Source organism: Thunnus maccoyii, chromosome 6 (genome assembly GCF_910596095.1).
Source record: "Thunnus maccoyii chromosome 6, fThuMac1.1, whole genome shotgun sequence".
In the NCBI taxonomy this organism is placed as follows: domain Eukaryota; kingdom Metazoa; phylum Chordata; class Actinopteri; order Scombriformes; family Scombridae; genus Thunnus; species Thunnus maccoyii.
The window spans coordinates 30084819-30109674 of record NC_056538.1 but is presented as its reverse complement, the minus strand read 5'-3'; the positions used below and the strand labels follow the sequence as shown (position 1 = coordinate 30109674).

At 39.9% G+C, this 24856-nt stretch overlaps 1 protein-coding gene across 2 annotated transcripts; it reads right to left on the bottom strand.

Annotated features, from left to right (window-relative positions):
• Positions 1 to 24059, bottom strand: LOC121899064 (SPARC-related modular calcium-binding protein 1-like). Of its 2 annotated transcripts, none has more exons than XM_042414645.1 (11): positions 23585 to 24059; positions 12122 to 12296; positions 11508 to 11741; positions 10768 to 10821; positions 10295 to 10342; positions 9542 to 9622; positions 9020 to 9212; positions 7204 to 7277; positions 6350 to 6443; positions 4042 to 4385; positions 1 to 1116 (listed from the first exon to the last, which is right to left on the bottom strand). In XM_042414645.1, the coding sequence occupies exons 1-10, from the start codon at positions 23663 to 23665 to the stop codon at positions 4058 to 4060; spliced, it is 1362 nt and encodes a 453-aa protein (XP_042270579.1). In that variant the 5' UTR covers positions 23666 to 24059; the 3' UTR covers positions 1 to 1116; positions 4042 to 4057. The 2 variants fall into 2 exon arrangements, with proteins under 2 accessions (XP_042270579.1, XP_042270580.1); XM_042414646.1 differs by lacking the exon at positions 23585 to 24059 and adding an exon at positions 14571 to 14646.
• Between the last annotated feature and the right edge of the window lie 797 nt (positions 24060 to 24856).

Sequence of the window (24856 nt, the reverse complement as noted above, 5' to 3'; positions counted from 1 at the left end):
TTAATGAAAAGGAGATAACAACATCCTTTTATTGAAGTCCAGTTCACAAACATCAGAGAAACGCATCAAAAACAGGAAATTACTGGACGTTCCATTTCATGGTAGAGTCACAATAATTATCTTAGTGTCTTAAGAAAGTGCTGTAATGATATGATGTCTATAGATATAATGTAGAAAACAAATTATGAATTAAACATGATCAAAATGTGTATCAAAATATGTTACATCAATATATTGGCAACATATATATATATATAAAATATGAGGAAGCAAAGGATGTACGCTGCGGAGAAGGAAGTAGGGATGAAGAGAAACAAGACTGGATTAAGAGAAGGAGGTTAAGTTGTATAAAAAAGGTAAATCTACAAACAATATGGGGTAAAGTTTCACATAATTTTACACGCATTTCACATTTTTGAACAACATTGTCCATAAATTTACAGTTGATGTCTGTTTTTAGATTTTTTTTGCCTTCAATTCCCTCCCAAAAAAGTTAATCTGTCTTTTAATTATAAGGTAAACAACAAGTTTTGTTGGTAAAAATGCACCAAAAAATTAATTTTACATTCAAATTTCATAAGGCTTTCTGTTGCAAATAGGGCCAATACCACTGATCATACTACATGAATGTAGTTTTACAAGGTTGTGTTGGTAAAAAATACTTAAAAATATCCTTTAACGCCACAAAATTGACAGATCTGTCCTTTAAAAAAACACCAAGGAGGGAAGAGTTAAGGGAAGGTGGAAGGAATTATGCAAAAAGATGCAGGGAAGCAGATGTTGAGCGAGTGGAATAAATATTCAGTGAGTGATGTTTAGTGATCGGCTGACTTGGACTGACCATATGAATTATCTCATACATACAGCTGACACTAAAAATGAGTGAAATATTACTACTGCTTGAGCTAGAAATCATTTAATGTTGATTTTAGGATGTTGCAGATGTGTTTCATGTCTTTTATATTGAACTGCTGCATCCTGCGGAGGATGGAAAACATCTGTAAAACTGATAAGAAGAGGATAAATAACGATAAATAAAGAAACTTGAGCCTTGAAAGACGACGATGATGTGGAAGACGAGTTGGCCTTTGGCGTCAGGTGATTTGTCTTGTTGCTCTAAAAGAGAAAGAAAGAAAACAGTGTAGAATAAACACACTAAAAACCAACAGAGAGGAAAAATGAATCAGAGCCACCGTCTCGTTTAATCTGGCAAACAGCGGTTCTCTGGGTGTTGGCAGCGTCTCAGGGGAGGTTAGTCCTCCATCACCACCGGAGGTCACCGCTATCTCTCCCAGACACATGTTAGTTCATGTCACACCTCCTCCTCTCCCTCTACATGCGTTTTTTTTCTTCTATCTCTGAATTATCAGCGGCTCCTCACGCCTCTTGTCCTTCCTGTCTTTCTTTACCTTTTCCTTTCTGGCTGTCATCTTTAAATCGCTGCTTGTGTGGACGACTCTATCTCCGCTCTTCACCTTGTTGCTTTGTTTGTCCTCTCACTGCCTTTCCTTCACTATATTTTCTACCACAAATTGTATCCTCCTTGTTTCCCTCCTTTTTTTTAGTTCAAAACTGTCAAATTTAACCATAAAACTTCATTCATGACCTTAAAAATAGTAATCTCAAGGTCATTTTTGTCAGTTTTGTTTTGGGTCCATATATGTACATAGACACTACATGATGGCAAAGCAAACAGAATAAAAACACACCAGCACAATATCAAACAAAGCAAAACATTTAACATCTGTTTTAAATTCAGTATCATGCTGATGCACAAACCCAGTGTTGTGAAGTCAAAGTCCTTCCTTCTTTTATTACTTTATACAGTAAGTAGTGAAAGATAGATGAATTTTTAATTGCCATTTCAGGTTTGCTAGATTTTAAATACTGCATAGTTTAAATTAAAGGCTCTCCTGTTTAATTGCATTTTAATTACCATGCAGCTCTAATCTTGGGGAAATGAATATGAATGTTTCAGTTTGTTGAAGAGTCCTTTATTGAATGTAAATCCAAAATGATTAAAAATGTGTTATGAGCCACATTATGTACACATACTGTAAGTATACACTACATCTATTGTTCTCTCTTATCTTTCCTTAATGTCTCCACTGTGCCACACACTATACTATGTAATAAAAAGTCTTTATGTAAGTTAACAGGATCTGAAGGAACTTTAAGTTCTCTATATGAACCAAATATTTTGTTTTAGATACGTCAACAGAAACGCCATAAATATTCATGTAGAGAAAGAGTCGAGACAGGTTGAATAGTGAGCTAGTGACCCTCACACACTCGTAATAACAACCCGACTCCCATGTCGCTGCAACTCATAGACCCTTACACACACACACACACACACACACACACACACACACACACACACACACACACTCCTCAGGCTGTCACAACCATCTGCGGCTGCCTGATTAGTGAGCCGGTGTCACGGCCAGGCTCTGACTGATGGCTCACTGACAAGCAGACCATTATACTACTGCCCACGTTTGTTTTGATTTCATGAATGTACATAAACACTCGGACATCGGTGGGTGTAATTTTGTCGGGCGACCGTCCCAAAACACTCTCTGGGCTCTCCTGGGATCAACAGGAGCGAGAACTGCTGGTGGACCAATGAGGAGCCGCTGTAACGCTGCAGAGAAGGATGTGTGTGTGTGTGTGCATAAAACAGATGCTTAGTTGTTTTCACAGAACAGTAAAAATAGTGCTAATTAGCTGCCCCTAAAATTAAATGGCTTTTTGGGTTTAATGGCCATCTGATGCAACTTGAAAAATCTGATATAATCTCCTCGATGATGCATTTTCACGTCGCTTAACATAAACGTAGAAAATGTTGCCAAAAACTGAAACAAGGAAATATGTTTATCACCTGAATTATAATAAAAAATGTCTTTGTTTTTGTCTCTTAAAGGGAAGCAGGACATATGATCAGTTTCAGCTGATAGCAAACAGTTTATCAATATGTTTTATTTCTGATTTTTGAGACTTTCTTCTCTTTAACTTGGCTGATTAAAGAACACCAAATGAGCTTTCATTGGCGTTAAGTAGCAGGTTTGCTCTGAGCACCAGCTGGAGGCAGAGTCTCCTGTCATTACGCCAGCCGGTGCACCTGTTCTGAATCAGGTTAATTGGTTGATTGGCTCGGCACAGGAGGCACATTCATGGTAATAATTGTAATTCACTGCCCAATATTTTCCTCTGGTACACCACTGGGATCAACACTATTTTTTGACACTGAAAACTGGCTAAAGGTCGCTGACCGGACGTCTTTTTTTAGGTTTAAACTTATTTATTGCCTAAAAATAAGTGTTAGACGGTTAAAACACTGGATATAGAGTAGCAGTTATGACCAGTCTGTTAAAGTACGGATGCTATTTTGATCATTATTAAATAAAAACACATTTTAAAATTAATTATCTACAATAAGAAACACATATAATTTTCATTGCAATCCTGCCTGATTCTTAACATGTGTCCTCTACAAAATGTGTACATGGTAGTAAAACCCCTTTTTTTGGTCTTTTTTTCCAGAGTACATACAGTATTTACAATTTTAACAATTTACAACTTTTGTGTTTAAAGTAGTTTAAAGAAAACATATTCAACATTAACTATATCCATGTTTTTAAGGGGAATCATACATTGCATACAGATGGGAAAAGTACTTTAAAAGTAGCCAAAAGGAAATATAAAGTGAAAAAGACTGGAAGCTACTTGCTTGGAAATAGGGATACTTTGAACTGATACTTTAGATTACACCCTTTTATCCAAAGTGACTTATATTTTTCCTTAAACATAGTCACACTGGGAATATTTTGGGTTCTTCATCTTGCTCATGAATACTGACATGTGGACAGGAGAATCCAGGGATCTAACCACCAACCTGAGCTGCAGCCGCCCCATGATGGATATAAAAAATACACACGCATAAATAACAGGAAGCTACAGATAAGCCTTAAAAGATATTTGTATATCTGCATGTTTGCAGCAAATATTTTACTCTTTGCAATCATTTTTCACACTCACCTAGCTGTCGCCCACCTCAGAGGCCCAGGCAGACCCTCAGCTCCTCCAGCGTCAGGCCTCGGTCTCCGTCCCTGTCACAGTACTGAGCGAACTTCTTGGCGCACCGTCGTGGCTTCAGCCTTCGCCGCAGGAACTGACGAAGGGGTCGAGCCTCACGTTCGCTCAGCTTCCCGCTGGAGTCCACGTCCAGCTGACTGAAGTGCCACCGTAGCACCGCCTCCGGCCTGGAGGACTCTGCGCTCTCAGGAGCAGCGGCATCCGGAGGCGAGGAGGACGCAGACGGGGATGAAGATGAGGAAGGAGAGGCAGAGGTCGGAGAGTTGGAGGGAGGTGTGTTTGAGGCCCTGGTAGAAGGAGATGAGACTTGTTTTATGCTTTGTTGAACTTTTGGTTCAGGTGTGATGAACAGTTTTACTTTCCTTTCTTCATTCCATTATAAACAACATTCAGCAGACTGTGACAATGTTATAAGCAGCGTCCAAAACTAAAAATATACACCACAGCAGGCGTCATCCACAGGTCAAGCGTGTCTCTTGATAGTGTGTTAAAGTGTTCCCGAGTATTCGCACCTCCACCAAATATAACCCACCAGTTCTATTCACGGTATTCCAGCAGAACTCAGTAAATATCAAATTTCACAAGGACATGGCAGCCTCGTGAGAAACCAATTCAGCAGATGGCTCCCGAGGTTCCTTATCAGTCATACAGCGAGCAAAAACCACAACTTCAATTTTCCGTATCAGACCGAAACACAAATAAATCTTAATTTGATAAAACAGCAAACACAATGTTATCAAGAAGAGAGAAAAATGGATATGAAACCTGAGAGTCGTGTGAGTTTGTAACAGCACTATCTGACAAAAAAAAAATGGTAGTACATGAAGTTGGCTGTGAAAGAGAGAGCGAGGGTGAAGGATGAGACACAGATGGGTGAAAATGAGAAGAAGGTGGAAAAAAAAAAGAGAGAGAGAAATTTATGATGATGAAAAAGTGAGCCAAAAGTGAGAGTGATGTTTGTACATGAACTGAGAGGGAAGCAGATGGAGGGAACGAGGTTAGAACTAGACTGAAGCACTTGATTGGCAAAGAGAAACACAGAAAACAGGGAAGCAGATGGAATTAGTCTGCACTGTTCTCCCAAACGCTTTTCTTTCAGTTAATCAGGTCATTGATCAGGTCTGTGTCGTGCTCTGAAGTGTGAAATAGGTTTTGATTTGGCATTTTGAAAAGCATCTCAGTGCTGTAATGTACCAGCAGAAGAATTTTATGCTCCATTGAAGGCTAACTTGTGACAGGTTAGAAGAAAAAATCATAATAATTTGGCCTAATTTAAGGCAGCCGGTGGGGTTTTTGACCACATATGGCGCTGTGGAGACATGTTTCGATGAGACGGCTCCGATATTGTTTGTATATTGTGTCCTACGAGAACGCACACGATGACCGGGCTGACATGATGTTCATTTCTGTTGCCTGCAGGGGGCGACGACAGATAAAACAATACAAGTTCAAAAAAGTTTAAAATTGGCTTTGAAAATGTTTTGTGAGGTAGAAAATGATTTGTAAATGTTAATGATAGTTTGGTGACAAATTCTGAATGTTAACCAAATCATGTCTGTTTACCTTTAAAGCACATTTAATGCAGAGCTTTAGATACTCAACAAGTTAGTATTCTCTGAAGTTAATAACATAAAATATGATCAGAAACTGAGTATAACCCAAGCGGCAATTTCTGGGGCTGTAAAATGAAGCCAATGTGGAAGTGCCAAAAACTGCAGTTCTTTGAATGGCCACTTGAGGCTCCAAAAGCGAGTCAATCCCCATAGACCTCCATGTTAAAATGTCCAACTTTACAACAGAAATAAACATGTTTACAGCCTGGTACAAAAAACAGTTTAGGTCTCTAAAGCTAATTTCTTCTTTCATGACAACTGTACGGGGGATGAATTTTTTTATAACTTGCCCGTTTAAATTTTATTAAGCTGTAAAGTTATGCATAATGAAGGACATGGCTGCTTTGAGTGACAGGTCCGCCAGCCGCTAGGTGGCTTGTTTCAGCCATTCGGCCCGCCTCTTTGCCCATTTTTGATTGGCTGGGAGTTAGGCAGAGTCACGCACTGCCAAGATGGCGATGGCTGGAGCGGCTCGCTTTGAGCTTCAAAACCACTCTTCAGAAACCAACAGGTGACGTCATGGTAGCTACGTCCATATTTTTTTTTTTTGACTTATTATTTACTTATTTAGTGATGTAAACTGGGACTCTGCTGAGAAAATCATTCCACCAGCTGTGATGTACAGTTAATAGACTTACTGGTAGGAACTCAGACTCCCAGCATGCACTGCTTCCAGCTGCAGAGCTCTGACCAAACTCTGCAGGAACTGCTTCTTATGAGCTCCTGGACACCCTGAGAGAACAGAACAGACCGCGTGATGACCTGGTTCAACCAGTGGTGGAAGAAGTATGCAGATCATTTACTTAAGTAGCAACACCACACTATAAAAATACTCCATTACAAGTAAAAGTCCTGCATTCAGAAATACAAACTGGCAACAAAATGCACTTACAGTATTAAAAATACTTATGCAGAATGATACCTGTCAGTATTATGTTATTAGATCATTACTACTGAAGCTTTAAAATGTAAATGTACTTTAATGTTGGTGTTGGTTGAGATAGAACTAATTCTACCTGCTTTACACTCTGTTGGGTGGTTTAATTTACAACACTGCATCATATTTTACAAACGAATCACGTTTTGTATGTAAAGAATACATGTAACATGTGTACAAAGCTGTTAAATAAATATAGTGGAGTAAAAAGGACAATATTTCCCTCTAAAATGTTTTGGAGTATCATAAAATTGATACTCAGGTACATCAAAATTGTACTCGAGCACTTGAATAAATGTACTTGCAGTTTGGTTTTTTAACCTGACCTCCCTTTAAGCAACAAAATCCCAGCGTGGATAATTAAAACGTTGTTATTAACATTGTATTAAATTATAAATGAAGTAAACAGGAGGAGGTGTTTACATTCCTCTAAACTGCTTCGGACAGTTTTCTATGCTGCGATGGTACATTTCAGAACAGAATTCTTGCAATTTTAGTGATGAAAACTATAAATCAGTTTTTTCCAAGCATGTAAATTGAAACAGTGATATTTACCGGGCAGAGGTTTCTCCCGGTACAGCTTGTCCGTTGGCGCCTCCTCTGCACCGGTGCAGTCTGGGATACGATTCCTACAAAGAGACAAAAACAGCAACTTTAATGTCCATTAACCAACATACCATTTACCGTATGTATTAGAAATAGAGAAGCCATAAGATAACACTTCTCTCTTTAACACAACACAGTTCCACAACATCAGCATCTCTCTAAAATGATTTGAACAAACAGTAAACATTATAACTTTCATGAAGATAAGATTCAGCTTTCAAACTTTAATGCAAACTGTATCATCCAGTCATGAAAGCACACAAACCTCAGATTGTGTTTGAATGTGATCCAGTACATCTGTAGGTGCTCATATAACTTTTTATATCATCACATTCTGCAGGGTAAACGTATGCGCGCTTATGAAACTGAACCCTGAACATGTGTATAAACTGTGATTCATTCCTCTAAAGACAAACCCAGAAAGAACCAACAGCTCTGGGAAAAATAGACCCTTAAATATTGTTCAATATCACAACAATAAAAATGATGTGGAAAAACATGATTAATTAGGAGTACAGTAGTTGGACTGTTGTTTACTTTGTTCACATTTTTTCTCATGGAGTGAGACGTCATAGTTTATACTGGTGGGAATGCTTCCACTGTAGATATCTGTGTGAATTTCTGCAAATGTACAGAAATGCAAAATTTATTTGTGGCTCTTCTGTTTATGTGATGTTACATTTATAAATGTATTATTCAATTGGCCAAACAGTAATTTTTCTTTCCCTGGTAAATGGTTTGATGAAATGAGATACACGTCTTCATAAGAGGGAGAATTAAAAAAAACTATCTTAAGCCTCGGGGGGGTTTTTTCCTCACACCAGTGAACCAAGTCAAACCATCACATGAAAACATCCAACACTTTCCTCTCAGGAGTTTGTGAGCAGCTCAGCAGCAACACTGATAAAAACCACTTGAGACCAGAACAGTTCAACCGCAGTTTATTCTCATTTGTTCTGTGTGTGTGTGTTCCTTTAAAGATCCCCTCCAGACATGTTTTAAAATGTATATAAAATACTTTACTTTGAATAATAATTTGTACCTGATTTGCACAAAAAAAAAGTTAATTCATCTTCTTAAAATCCTTAAAATTACATCTCGTCCTCCTTCCTCATTAAATCTATAAATATACAAATATATTTACTCTGAGAAGTTTTCCTGTTGGACACAAGATGTCTCCTACTTCACTGTAAAGTCCATTTTCAGTGTTTGTGCACTGGAGGCTTCAAGTTTCCACATCACACTTGTGTAAGTCACATATTTGACCACGACTGGCTCCAAACTAGTTGTGATGTCACAAATCCTGCTCGCAGGCCCCTTAAACTTAGATTTTCAGTGAGCTCAGAGAAACTTTCCACTTTCAGCAGATGGATGTGAAAACAAACTCTGCACATACGTCATTCTGCACACTGAAGCTCAGACATCCGACTGCAGGAACAAGAAGAAAAACATATTTTTGGGTGGAGTGGGGACTTTAAGAGAAACCCACCTAGGGAACAGAGCCAGTAATTGGTGTAAAATGGGATGATTAAGATGAAATGCTTCTGTGCGTCAGTGTGTAATTATATCTGCTCCTATATAAAGCAGTCAGATCCAATCAGGAGAGGAGAGAGAGGAGAGAGGATGGTAAAGAAAGAGAAGAAGAGAAAAAGACAGAAAGAGAGAGAGTAAAGAACAAAGAGAGGGAAAAGAAAAGGAACAACAAACAACATGTTCACCAAATGATCGATGAACCAAAGAACTAACTGATTGACTGATCGATTACCTTGCAGAGGTGCCTGGTAGCGGCCTGCCGCTATCCACCCTGACACACCAGCAGTAACCCGTGGCAACGTGACACTGCACGGAACTGTAGAGGCCATCTGCAGTGCATTCTGGGATAAAACGCTCCTCCTGCCTGGCTGAACGCATCTGAGAGAGCAGCGACGCTCGTTCACGCTCACACGTCTGAGGACTGCCTGTTCACACACATACAAGAAAAGACACACACACACACATTGTATTAAAACAGCATATTTAAGAATTTAACAGACAACAAACCCTTAATTTGAAATCTTTGCTCTAACCTGCATCTAATCGCAATTATTTCCAGTAAAGAAACCCTGTCTTCTCTCTCTAGAGAAAACATATATGAATGTTTTCAGAGATTATTTTCTGGCAGCCATATTTATCTGCAGACCATAACAAATTCACTGAGTTAATCTGACATATTTCTCCACACACGTATATGTAAACATCACATCATTCCAACCACAAGCAGCACACACACACACACACTGACTCTTACCAGTGGGTTTTCTGACTGAGCGGTTTCTTTTGGGGTCAGAGTTCATCAGGATGGTCACCCAGAACGGAGGAGCTGTCAGCTCTGGACAAAATAATATATTAATAATATATTACTGTCAAAGAATGTTGTTTTTAGGTATTTCTGCTTGTGAGGATACAGAAGAGAAAGAGAGAAAAGCCAGTAAACTGCACACAGCAGCTAAACAAAGAGACAAGAGAGGATAGAAAGAATTAACAGTGGTCATGAGTTTAAAAGTTTTAATTATGACTGCATGTGGACGAACACCAGCGTTTAATTTAAGCAATCAGGTGGAAACATCATCTCAGTGATGGTGGAAACTGACAATTCTTCTCTCTTGCATCTTTGCTTTGTGATTTTTTTAACTGACAAGTCAGATATATTCTGTTAAACTCTTGCAGCATGAAGTGAATCAACCCTGCTGGGACACAAGGAGCCCTAAAGCCTTTTATTTTATCAGAGCATGACAGCAGCACAGCACAGCACACCGAGGACTGAGTCCCACTGTGAAAGTACGCTTGGAATCCACTTTTCCCTTTAGGAAGATATCTTTCTAGACTTCAAGTTTTTTCATTGGCTGTTGAGTTTGTCTTCTCAGCAGGTCAGTCTGACAGCATATAAACCATAACCTACAGCTCCTTATTCTGCTCTAATAAATCAATAAATGTATACTTGCTTGATGAATTATATGATAAAGAGTATCTGTGTCTCGAGTATCTTGGTCCAGTTTCTCACCTGCATGTTTTCTGCTGTCCAGCGTAGGACCAGGTTCATCAACTTCATCTGGAACAGTAAATACATTTGCATACATTTTTATCACACTATGGAGTGAGTTGATATATATCACAGATGAGAAGAAGAGGGGGGGAAAAAAAGAGAGAAAGTAAGAAGAGATAGTCGTGACAGAGGGAGGAAGGTGTGGGAAGAATCAGAGGAGAACAGAGGGAGAATCAGATGGAGAGAAAGACATTTTTGGAGTCTTGGCATGTGGAGCGGTCTGTGAATGTTCAAGATCCTGCAGGTGTGTCTGGCAGAGAAATAAACAGCATCACGCCAGGAAAAAATGCACAAATGAGAAACATACAGAACTAAGAACTGTATATATATATGTGTACAGTATAATGTGGAGATTAAAACGCTGTCTTAATGAATGTAAAGCAGGCAGTAATACTGTTTTAGTGACTTTGGACTAACACACAATCGCTTACCTTTGATTGGAGCTGAATCTGCATCAGTGGTCTGAGTCAACATGTTGATATGATCTGTTTGGGACATTATAATGAAACACAACATCTCAAAACTCCATGCAGATGTTAAAGAACAAAGCAACAGACTTTTCCCATATATATCATCCAATATCTTAATGAACAGCAGGATGTGGAGACTGGTTATACTGGGGAGGAAAAATAACTTTTCCCTGAACAAATGAAGATTAAAGGTACTAAAAGTGTCATTTGAATATGAATAAACCATAAACCTGTCAATTCTTTGGCAAAATTAACATCAACAAATGAGAAAATCACCAAGACGACTACTTATCTTTTACAGTTAACAGGATTTCCCGCTACAAGAGGAAATTTCATTACTTCCTGCCAGTTAAAGGAGTGAAACGTAAAATCACTTCTGCTTCAGTTAAGAGACAAACTGAGCATAAAATCAGGAAGCAATGGGCTTGTTGGACATGTGGTATGCAATGAAATTGTCCTCACTGATTTTGCTCGGGTCATTATATGAAGGTATGATGATAATATATTCATTTTTAAAATTCTACATATACAGACCTGCATATAAACCTGAATAAATGTGGAACAAATGCAGATGAATATGAATCATATGATGTGGCCTTCACAGTCACCAAACTCTACCCAACTAAACTTTTGGGGAGATTTTCAGAGTGTTGTTTTTCCGTTAATTTGCCACCAGGATCTCTGATTAAAGTATATCTGACCAGTGCAGTTGGGGGTCAGATGAAGCACCGAGGTGCCACTGACAGGTTTGCCATCAGGGGTGGAGCACCAGCAGTATCCGGTCTGGTTGTGGCACTGAACCGGCAGGAAGTGACCGTCTGGGCTGCACTCTGGCACGAAGATGGCAGCTGCAGGGTTGACATGGCTGCCACCGCTGTGGGTGCTGGCCTCCAGCGCCTGAGACCGGGCCAGATGGCATTTGGATTGGCTCGGATCTAAAAATGAAAAGGAAAAGTGTTCCCGTTGATAGGGAGTGTGGAAAGTGTGAGTGTTGTTCACTGTAAACACAGGCTTGCATAGAGTGAACTCTGCACAATAAGAAGTTGTTCTTTCTCAGCTGTGTGGACTGATTCAAGAAGATTTCAGTGTTATGAAATGAGGGTGGGGGACTTTGTAAACTTTAAACAAAATTAACGAACCAAAATTAACTTCTTTCATTTAAAGAGCAACTCCACACTACTTATATATTTTTTGCATATAATATACAGTATGTTGCTTTGAGCCAAAGAAGAAAAAATAAAGCATAACTACAGTATAAGCAACGTATTGTAGGAAACCTGCAGTAAACACCAACGGTCTCTGTACAGGTGTGTACCTGAGCAGTTTGCCTGTGGAGCGAGGCGGAGCTGTGAGTTGATGCATTGCGCTCTCTGGAAGGCGCACAGCGATTTATACAACCTGCCGTTGCTGCCACACACAGGTCTGTGGCGCCCCCTCTGGCAGTCCAAGACACAACCGCGAGGCCACATGTTCTCCGTGATCAGGAAAGGCTACAAAAAAACACACACACAGATGCACAGTTAGTGCTGTTTCACACAGTGCTGCAGTCAGTTTCTTATTTTATTCATGCAGCCGGTACCGCACAGAGCGAACTCTGTTTGGCATCCGTGCTTCCTCCTTCCCGTCCATCTGTTCCACCCAAAGAATTACACAACATCAGTAAAAAAAAAAAACTACATGTGTCTGTGCACAAATAAAACTGTTCAAAACACTGTGGGTGAAAAGAGGAACATGTCACGACCCCTGCACGGCTGGCTGTTTGTGGAAAATAACTTGGCAGCGACACCTGGAATACCTGGACTGAGAACTAGAAAAAGAGAGACAGAGGGAAGAGGAGAGAGAGAGACACAGAGAGTGAATGTGGTGAGAGGAGGAGGGAGGGTGTTAGTCACAAACAGCCAACACATCTGAAACATGCAAACGTATCAGGATGGCTGAGCAGAGGGTGCCTGTGAGAGCTCCAATTTTGCAAACTAGTGTGAAATAATCTTCGCTAATTGAGGTGAGGATGGCAGCGTCTTTCCTGCAGAGAGACTGTCTGTATCCCTGCGTCTGCTGTCAGGAGCCGTGAGAGGAGGAGGAGGAGGAAGAGGAGGAGGAGGGAAGGAGGGCAGTCAGCTTTCTGCCTGAGAGGAACACATCTACTGAGGAAGAGTGAAAGTTTATAAAGCTAAATGGGAGCTTTTGCACGTACTGCAAACTAAAACTAAACTGCAAGCAACAAACTAAACTGCAATGTAGAGTCTTCCCATTTAAACTATTTTCCTTTATGTCCCTTTAAGACAGAAAGTGAGAGGATAAAGTACAGACCTGAGTGAGAATTTTTGACAAACACTGAAGAAATTCTGTATCATAATACTCCTCATGACCTGTACTTTATCCCGTGTAGCTGTGTAGGAAAGAACACAAGCTAAGCCGTATTGCACAATGGTGACCTTTTGAGATTATACTGGTCATTTATCTTTGATCGTACAAATCATATGTCAATATATTCCCCTACACTCCTCCACCGGGGCATTATACACATCTGTTCTGTCCAACTACTTCCATATATATCAAAAAAAGGTAGAACATTTTTGAGAGATGTATTTTTATGTGATTAATGAGATATAATACCAGGAGCATTTAAGAGTGTTTTGAGGCCACATGTATGACCTACTGTGATTACTGGCTCAATGTGCAAAGTCATAAAAAGTAAATTTGACCAAATATGGGTCAAATATTTCCCCATGAAGCAAAAACAATGAAAAAAAGTGGTGCTTGTTTTAAGATTCTCTAAATATAAAAAAAGAAAGAGAAAGAAGAAAAAGAAAAAGTGACTAATTATCATTGTGGTCTCATTTCAGGAGAGGATAGGAGAGGGGAGGAGAGAGGAGAGGAGAGGAGAGGGGAGGAGAGGAGAGGAGAGGAGAGGAGAGGAGAGGAGGGGAGAGGAGAGGAGAGGAGGGGAGAGGAGAGGAGAGAAGAGAGGAGGAGAGGAGTGGAGAGGAGAGGAGAGGAGAGGAGGAGAGGAGAGGAGAGGAGAGGAGAGGAGAGGAGAGGAGAGGAGAGGAGAGGAGAGGAGGAGAGGAGAGGAGAGGAGAGGAGAGAAGAGAGGAGGAGAGGAGAGGAGAAGAGAGGAGAGGAGAGGAGAGAAGAGAGGAGGAGAGGAGAGGAGAGGAGAAGAGAGGAGAGGAGAGGAGAGGAGGAGAGGAGAGGAGAGGAGAAGAGAGGAGAGGAGAGGAGAGGAGAGGAGAGGAGAGGAGAGGAGAGGAGGGGAGAGGAGAGGAGAGGAGAGGAGAGGAGGAGAGGAGAGGAGAGGAGAGGAGAGAAGAGAGGAGGAGAGGAGAGGAGAGGAGAGGAGAGGAGAGGAGAGGAGAGGAGGAGAGGAGAGGAGAGGAGAGGAGAGAAGAGAGGAGGAGAGGAGAGGAGAAGAGAGGAGAGGAGAGGAGAGAAGAGAGGAGGAGAGGAGAGGAGAGGAGAAGAGAGGAGAGGAGAGGAGAGGAGGAGAGGAGAGGAGAGGAGAAGAGAGGAGAGGAGAGGAGAGAAGAGAGGAGGAGAGGAGAGGAGAGGAGAAGAGAGGAGAGAAGGAGAGGAGACGAGAGGAGAGGAGAGGAGAGGAGAGGAGAGGAGAGGAGAGTAGAGGAGAGAGGAGAGGAGGAGGAGAGTCTGGCGAGCACCATGTTACTAAATTACTCCCACATGCTCCTCAGCTCGGGATCACACAACCTCACACACATCTCCAAAATATACATTGGATTCGTCACACCGCCACAGAAACTCACTGAAAACACCTGAAACAAGCGAGGTAGCGCACGCATGTGCTCACGCAGCACAAACATCACATGTAGAAAAGTTGGCCGCTGTCCACCCTCTCACTCTTCATCAGTACCTCTTTGTCCATCACCCTCACCTCTCTCACCTACACACACACACACACACACTGAGCTCTGAGATACATTTACTATGCTGTGTCTAACAGTGTTGACATAATTTAGTGGTGAATGAGAACTCTGTGCCTTAATGTCAAGGTGTTAATTTATGTATTGACTGCAGAGATCAATGTGGATGAATGTCAGCATGTTACTGCTCGCTCACTCCTTGTTATTTTTTTTTCATATCGTCTGTTTCTCATGAGCAAAAAAAAGGTCCTTTGTTCTTCTGATCTGGTTAAAAAGGACAACATACAGCAATCAATTTACAATAATAACAATTAAAAGTGAAACAACCACATTAAAAACATCAATGTTAAACAGATGTTAAAAGGTGATGGGCCCTGCAAGTTGTAGTGAATGCACTTTACAGTTAAAAAGGACAACATACAGTTAATCAATTTACAATAATAAAAAAATAAAAGTGAAGCAACCACATTAAAAACATCAATGTTGAATAGATGTTAAAAGGTGATAGGCCCGGCTAAGTTTTAGGGGAGGCTGTAATGTAGTGAATAAAGGTAAGTTTTCAGTCTTGATTTAAAGATTTCAACTGAATGTGCTTCTTTAACGAAGCCATCCCAGAGATACGGGGCACCGTAGGTGAATGCTCTGAAGCCAACTGATTTTTCTGTTAAATGAAGGAATGACCAGTGTGGTGTATTTTCATTGAGAGTCATGGTGTGCTAATACAATATTAAGCTATTCAGGGTGATTCATCAACATTATAAGTAATAGCATGTTAAAATCTTATTGATGATGTATCTGTAATCTCATAAATCACATTTAATCACGATATAAGTATAGAAGCATGGTAAAAGAATCATATATATAATACACTGGATAAATTTGAGTGTGTTTGTATTACATGTCACTTTGCTTGGGTCTGCATTAAAGTCTTCACCTTTTTAAAAAATACACTTTGGAGATCAAGAAATAAGGGTGTAAAGTGGCCAGAAGAGTTTGAAGAGTTTTGAAGAGTTTTGACCAACAATGAGTGACGAAGATAAAATATAATGGTGTAATTGGCCAAAGATAAAGAGGATGGACAATAGGTGTGACCTATGCAGACCCAAGTTTATAAAAACTACGCCCTGAAGGCAAGAACCTTCAGAGCGACCTGGTACATCTTGTATGCACTGATTGCTCTCCTTTTTTGTCAGCATTAAAGAACACTTTGCTGCTTGGACCTCTGACTCCTGATTTTTTATCATCAAAGAGCAGTTTTTGGATCTGGATCTTTTTTAAACTGTCATCCATCGACCTGACACGATACCAGGAGACCAGCATTGAGAGAGCGAAGAGGGTGTGCTGGTGTGTATGGTGTAATTAGCAAGTCCATGCAAGACCTTATAAGTTAAAAGAAGAAGCTTTAAATCAGCTCTAGCTTGCACTGGTAACCAGTGAAGAGAGGCCAGAATGGATGTGATATGGTCAAATTTTCTGTTTTTTGTCAAGATTCTAGCTGCAGCTTTCTGAACAAGCTGCAGGCTTCTAGTAGAACGAGTAGGAAGACCAGAAAAACATTACAATAATCAAGTCCGGAAGATACAAATGCATGGATTAAGGTTTCAGCTTCACACAGTGATAGAATAGGTCTGATTTTGGAAATATTACTAAGATGAAAGAATGCGGTCTTGGTAAAAGCTTTGATATGAGAACAGAATGTCAGACGGGAATCAAAAATCACTCCAAGGTTTTTGACGGTCGAGCTTTCAGAGATAATACAGCCATCAATATTGGTTCTCATACTGATGCTCATATTTTGCTGGTCTAACAACTAATAACTCAGTTTTATCAGCATTTAACAGCAAGAAGTTCATATCCATCCTTTTTTTTTTATTTCTGGTAGACATGCCTGTAAATTTAGGAGCTGGGAAAGGTCATTTGGCTTTACAGCTACATATAGCGGCATATCATCAGCGTAGCGATGAAAATTAATACCATATTTGCAAATGATGTCACCAAGGGGAAGCATGTAGATAGCAAAAAACATAGGGCCAAGGACCGATCCCTGGGGTACACCAAACTTTACTTCAGAAAATAAGATTGTATTGTTGTAAAATAGATGTTGTGGTCTATTTGATAAATATGATTGAAACCATGAAAGCACTGTCCCCTGAAACTTAAAGATTCCCTCCTGATGTGTATTAAGAAATACAAAACTACTGTGTCTGATATGGTTTTTCCACAAAAAAAGTATAATAAACACTTTAAAATCCTTAAAACGGCATCTTCTTCTTCTCCCTCTTTAAAAATCCAGAATCTATAAATATGCAAATGTATTTCATTTCAGAAGTTTAGCTGCTGGACACCAGATGTTTCCTCCTTCACTGTGAAGTTCTCAGTGTTTGTGCACTGGAGGCTTCAAGTTTCCACATCACACTTGTGTAAATTGAATACTGGACCAGGATTGGCTTCCAAATAGTTGTGATGTCACAAATCACGCTCGTAGGCCCGCCCCCTCAAAATCAAACTTTCAATGAGCTCAGAGAAACTTTCCACTTTCAGCAGATGAATGTGAAAACAAACTCTGCACATACGTCATTCTGCACACTGAAGCTCAGACATCCGACTGTAGGAACAAGAAGAAAAACATATTTTTGACTGGAGGGAGACTTTAAGAGAAACCCACCTAGGGAACAGAGCCAGTAATTGGTGTAAAATTGGATGATTAAGATGAAATGCTTCTGTGCGTCAGTGTGTAATTATATCTGCTCCTATATAAAGCAGTCAGATCCAATCAGAAGAGGAGAGAGAAGAGAGGATGGTAAAGGAAAAGTAGTAAATGATAACAATTAGTCAATCTACAGAAAATAAAGTAAGAATTATGATAACTGATTAACTGATTAGATTATCAAGCAAATTTGCTGTTTTTTTCATATTTTCCTGACATTTTATAAATATTTAATCAATAATAAAAAAAAATCTCATTAATAAAGATTAGTTGCAGCTAAATAACTACATAGAATAATTAATTTTAAAAATACAATAACATTAATACTCACTTTATGAGGAAAGTCTTGATGAGTATATTCTCATATACTGTATATGTGTTTATGTACAGGCAGTAAGGAACTTTCACAACTCTGGGTCCTTTGATTTAAATGTTTGATATTTGGTGTTACTCAAGGTAGATTTTCTTTTGATGATTACCGACCGAAAATGATGTAATTTTACTTAAATCCTTTTCTAACTGTGAAAATAAATAAAGTTGTACGCACAGTTGTTTGACACTTTCTCTATCCACTTTTCTGTTGGCCTTCCTCAACTCATGTCTGGAAAAAAAAACAACCAGCTGAAAGTGAAAATGTGAAAGTATGCCTTTTTGGAAGGATGATGGGGGAATAAAGGAGGCGGTGCAGGGAGGAGGAGGAGGAGGAGGAGGAGGAGGAGGATTAGGGGAGGGAGACTGGAACAGAACATGAAGAGTATAACTTAACTGAGGTCTGAAAACTGTAGCCAGTCCAAGCAAAGCACCAAATCATTTCTGCCCAAACTGTCACTGAAACAGATGGCTTCAGCCTGAACTCCACAAACAGCTGGCACACGAAGAATTTTATGACTATTAATAGCCGAGAATGTAAGTTACCTTTTGTCAAAGCATCAGTGCAAACAGGTTAAATTAAAATAAATTAAATTAAAGGTTAAATTAAATGAAATCATCAGCCGTGTCCTGTCGGGTTTGAGCATAAATGTCAAACTATAATGAAGATAAAGTGAGAAGAGAGAGACAGAGGTGAGGATGTAAAGGAAAGGCTGAAAGGAGAGGAAGGACGATATGAAGAAGGAGAGAGGACGTGAGGGGACGAATGGAGGAGGGGAGGTTGGAGAGAAGGGAACGATGGAAAAATTAATACAAGGAGGAGTGGAGGAAGGAAAGAAATGATGGTATAATGGAACCAAGTATAGAAATGGGAGAAATGGAGGAAGAGGAAGAACGAAAGTGAAGGAATGGAAATATGGGAAGAAAGACGTCAGTGTGGAGGAAGAGGAACGAAGGCAGGAAGAGAGGAAGAGTCGGAGTGATGGAGGAAGAAATGGAGGATGGGAGAGAGGACGGAGGGAAGAATGGGATAAAAAAGGTGGGAAAGTGGGGAAATAAAGGAATATGGGAAGAAATGAGAAGGATAAGGAGGGAGGAAGATGAATACAGGGAGTCATGGACGAACTGATGAAGGAATGGAGAAATGAAGGGAAGATGGTGGGAAGAATGTAAGGTAGAATAGAAGGAAATGAGGAAGGAGAGTGAAGGGGAAGCGAGATGTTTGAAAGGAGCTATTGTGGACAAATTAGAGGTCAAAAAAAAAAAGTGATGAATTAAGAAAGTCAAACAGAGAAAGTAACAGAGCAGGAGGGTTCGAGGAAATAGAGGGAATGGGGGGGATGAATGAAGGGATGAACAGAGGAGAGAAGGGAGAAGTGTAGAGTAGTGTAAGGCTGCAGCCCAGGTGCAAAGTAGTGGGCAGGCTGGATTTCCTGTCTGTCAGGTAGAACCACAGCAGCTACAATATCCTCAGTGTTAAAACAATTACCACCAGTGTTTTTGGGCCTATAAACCTTGAGACATGAGTGTGTGTGTGTGTGTGTGAGAAAGAGAGAGAGTGAAAGAGAGAAAGAGAGAGAGAGAGAGGAGACAGGAAACGAGTGAGCAGCAGAGAAAGTGAGAACAAGCCACCACTGTCTCCTCGTGCCTCACACCTTCCAGATACCACCGACCGGCGTGTTTTAGGAAAAAAAATAAAAACTCATCTCCAGAGCTTTGCGAAATATAATGTGTGGCCTAGAAAAAGAGAAAAAGAGTCGCTGATGCTGCTGAAAGGCTTGTTGACACTGAGCGGCGGGATTTTTTGTCGTGTAGGAGCTCGCTGGGGAGTGAATAGCTCACTTGTAAACGCAGCTCTTTCCATCTCTCTTAGTTTTAACCTGTACGACATACGTTAAAACTGATCATTAACACATCACACATACACACACACAGGGATGATTATAACATGTTTAACATCTCAGGGGTTTTCAGAGAGTGTGTGTGTGTGTGCCGTGATGAAGAATCAGACTATAATATTCCTGCAGGTATAAAGAGAGCGCCTGTGCTGCACAGTTCATATAAACCCTAAAAGAGAAGACTAGTAGTTTTTTTTTAATGTTTTAGCCCATTAAACACAAATTACCTGCACTTAAGATGAACCACTGACCAATTCCAAAACATACACTCAAATTTTAGATTGATTTCCAACTGCTCAAAAAGCCACAGGGTTCGGATCATGCAAGTATGGAAATAAAGTCAACTTGCAGAGACTTGCAGTTTATTTGAGACCCAGCACAGTGAGCATTACTCCACACCAGTATTTGTACCTCAACAGGTTTTCTCATTAGAATATTTCTCTTTATAGTGTTTGGTGCTTGGTATTCTGTCCGTGTTGTAAACGAGAGAGAGCCACTGCTGTACTGGATTGTGAACTCCTTTCAACAAAGGAAAAAAAAAACAAAACCAACCAAGTGTTTTTCATTATCATTCAACAGTAGTTCAGTACAGTTCCTAACAGGCCTTGAAAGCGTTCCAACACTAACACTCACATGCTAACACTCAGGGAATAGCTTGTTGTTGTCAAGGTTTTTTTTTTTAAAGGAGACATATTCTGCACATTTCCAGGGCCATATTTTTTATTCTTGGGGCTCTACTGGAATATATTTGCATGATTTACAGTTAAAAAACTCCTTATTTATCTTATACCGGTCCTTTATGCAGCCTCTCAGCTCAGCCTCTGTCTGAAACAGGCTGTTTTTAGTTCGTGTCTCTTTAAGGCCCGCCTCCTGATGAGCCTACTCTGTTCTGATTGGTCAGCTCTCAGAAGCTGCATATCGCTGACTTCCGGCAGCTTCAGAGGCGACGTAAATAAGCAACAGTAGTAGGATTTCACTTCTTTTTCTCATTCATTACTCGGAATAAACTCCTCAAACATATTCATACATGTTGGAGTCGAAAATATGCGAGTGAACAACGTGGACAACCTGTTGAACAACCTGAGCAACAAAGGCTACGGAACGGACGGCCGTTTGTGGGCATGTGCGAACAATCTGATGTCATCATGAGGAGGAAGTAGAAGTAACTTTACAAACAAAGTGCTCAGAGCAGGTTGAATCCCTGACTTTTGACTTGCAGGGAGCATTTTTACATATGTTGAAGTTTTGGACCTTTGAGCATGTTTAACATCTGACATCATCACAGTATTAAAATAATAAAAAAATCACAAAAAGCACAATATGTCCCCTTTAAGTTTTACCATCCAGTAATACAGTAGTTGAAATCATTGTACATAGATAGAAAACAACCAAATACTTCTTTGTTGGTGTATTCAGGTGATAAAGTAGCTAATAAACAAAAATTAAGAAGTTAAATTTTTCTTTTCTTGCTTTTAAACATTTGCTGTTTGGAAGCTGACTGTTAACAACATCAAAGGCCAGAGCTTATTCTACTAATAAGAGGAGATTGTTCTCGCCAGAAAAATAACATCATTGGTTGTTTGCTCAAATGTCTAAAACAACCTGTGTTCACAATTACCTGACAATCACCTGCCAATTGGAGCGCTAGATCAGAGAGACGCTCTAATGGCTTGTCTGGGAAGGCGATTACAAACGGCCTGATTTACAATTTAGTTTGGAGGACTTGTGGAACAAAACTGTTCTTCACATTACTGCAAAATGTTGCTGCGATTTCACTCTCAAGTCTCAGACGTCAGCGCTTCCCAGAAGTACTTAAATGCAACACAGAGGAAGATTATTACAAACAGTCCTGCTCTCAACTACATTACGACACGACAATACTTCGGCCAGGACATTAAGGTGGCATAACGCTTACTGTGATTGATTACAGCCGATAGTGAACTTTGGAGAATGGTTGACAGTAATTTATTGTTTATTTGTAATTAATAAGCTACAGCATGCAAAACCATCATCTGTCTTTAACAAGGAAATTACATTTATTAGTATTTCCATGTGGCATCTTCATAACATTCACACAATGTATCACTTCTACTGTCGTTGTAATTTATTAGTTATTTGATACTTGACATTATGGTACTTAATGTTGTTTTTCCCTTATATAACCACAACCATGTTCATATTGGAGCTTATAATGAGTCGCTGATAGTTTCTAGTGACCTTACCATATATTATATTTTATGATATTTCTACATGTACTCACAGTTTAGTTGTGATATTTGCATAACGTTCTGTCAAAATATATGATAGAATTTTCATAAGAGTTCCCACTTTCACACACACACACACACACACACACACACCTGTCTGTTTCCCCTGAGTAGAAGGTTAAATATTTGCCTGGCAGCGATGTGTGCGTGTGTGTTTGTGGTTTGGTCTTGCAGGTTAGTGTTACTCCCCTCAGGGAGCTCACACACACACACACACACACACACACACACACACACACACACACACACACACACACACACACACACACACACACAGGAGACAACTTCTAAATCAAACATCATGATGAATCTCTTTATCCAGAAAATCAATATTGTCTTTGATGCAGCCAAAATTACCCCCCCCCCAAAAAAAATAATAATACCATGGAGGCTGGACTGTATTGTTAAGTCTGTTTGGTTTGATTAAACCAATTACAAGCCAAAGATGACAAAGCCTGGCCAATAAGAGCCAGTGTGTAGCCGCAGTGCTCATGGTCCCTGAACATACATTTTAAAAAGATGTTTTTTACTGCTTATAGTCGGAGGGATTGTTTTTTGTTATCCAGTCTGGACAAAACTGAAAGAGATAGGCTGGTGTTGATGAGAGGTGTTTATCTGGTTCCTCCTGGTAACTGTAATCAGTTAGAGGATGTTGCGTTTGATTTTTGTTTTTTTTTCCTTTTCAATCCTGACTTAATTAGTTTATCTTAAAGGTTGACTGCATTTAGCCAGTGTACCAATAATGAGCTAATCAGCTTTATAAAAGTTACTGTGTAGTCTCTCCTGTTAATGTATAGAATCAGCAGTGATGGAAGTTAATTGTATATTGTTAATTTAAAGGACCAGTGTGTGGGATTTAGTGGCATCTGACTGAATACCCCTCCCCTTCAAAGTGTGTAGGAGGACCTACGGTGGCCTTGAAACTCTTGAGAAACACAAAAGGCCCTCTCTAGAGTTTGGTTTGTCTGTTATGGGCTACTGTAGAAACATGGTGGTGCAATATGTCGGCTCCACGGAAGAGGACCCGCTCCTTATGTAGATATAAACGAAACACAACAATTCTTATTTTCAGGTGATTATACACTAATTAAAACATACTTTGAATATTATATTCTATTTCTGCCAAGTCTGTTCCACTAGATGCCACTAAATTCTACACAATGCACCTTTAATGTAAGTAAAAATAGCAATACAACGATGTAAAAATACTCCAATACAAATAAAAGCCCCTGTATGAACTGAAGTATATGAGCAAAAATCAGATTAAATTATTATTAGCCTACTGATGCATAAACATGTAAGCAGCAATTTTGACTACTTTATACTGTTTAGCACTTTAATGCATCATATTTAAAAACTGATCATATGTTTTGTAGGTTAAATATGAATCTGCAAGGTAACTCCAGCTAGCAGATATCCTAAATGTAGTGCAGTATAAGTATAAAGTTGCATAAAATGGAAATACTCGAGCAAAGTACATGTTCTTAAGCACAGTAGGCTGCTTTGTATATACATTCCAACACTATATGGAACATTATATAATATATATTATATAATATATGACTTGTAATATATTTATGACTTGTTTATACACTTTTAGACATAATTAATCTCTTCCAAAGACCACGTGCAGTGCACATTAACATCACATCCTACCGCTGTCCTGTGGGCCTCCACAGACTCCGAGAGCAGGAAGACGAGCAGCGCGCGGCAGGTGAAGGTGAGCGCGAGCATCATTCCAGCAGCAGCGGACCAGAAGAGGAGCGGCCGCGCGCCTCTGTCTCCCTGTTGTTCCGAGGTTCGTGCGCGCGGATAACGGCCAGCGGCCAGCGTGCGGTTGATACTGACGGTGAGGAAGGGTCTTCACGTAGACTAGAGGAGAGTCACGTCACGACTTAGCCGTCACTTCTTGTAAAGTCACCGAGCTGCTCATGTTGTTGTTGTTATTGTTGTTGTTGTTCGGGTTAAGAGTCTCCAGCAGCTGTACGGCGGTAGTGCACCCCGCGCGTGAAAGCAGCTCTGAGTCGGTGCAGCACGCGCAGATCTTCTCCTCTCCAAATGTACTGCCCATTTCCGTTCCACGTTCCTCAAACCACTTCATACAATGCATAAAGTGAAGCTTTAAAGGTCTACTGCTCGCAGCGGTCCGCTCAGGGATATTTGGAGGTTTTATCTCCGCACTTAACTTTCATTTAACTTGTGATATCTGAAAACTCTGAAAGCAGCACTTTGTGTACAAACTGTTAAAGGTCCCTTACAGTTTGGGCTCTCGTGCAGTAAGACTTTAGGATATATTTTTTTAATACAATAAACGTACAAAGTCACTTATGAACAAATTGAGGCTGAACTAAAAGGTTAATAACTACATGGCACAGAATAAATGAATGAATTAATGAGTTTGAATGGACCACAGCTGCTCTCACGACCAAGTTAATGATGTCCTGCTAATCACACACTAAAGGGGTCCAATAACAGGACGTATTGTATAAGAGGAGTGTGTGGTAAAACCTGCAGCTACAATCATTTGTATTCACACATGAACACTGAACCACCACAGCAGGCAGGACTCCTGAACAACACCTGTGCTTGTGTGGTACTGGCAATAAACTCACAAAAACCCTTTGAGTGTAAATCAAATGATCTTAAATCACTAGAAAGTCTGAGTTATGTTTCCAACTTGGCGGAAAATGTTGGAAAGCGACCATGTTGTTAAATAAATTTCATTTATGTGCTGACAGAAGTGTGTTTTATATGGAGTATTGTATGGACTTGGTGTTTTATTTGATCATTCACTGTTATTGAAGTTATTACAGTTGTGTTTAATATCTTATTAAAACACTGTTCAACCTTTATATTTTGTTTTTACAGCCTCTTATCGACATCATACGTGTAACACAAAGAATAAAAAAAACACATCAAGACAAGCAG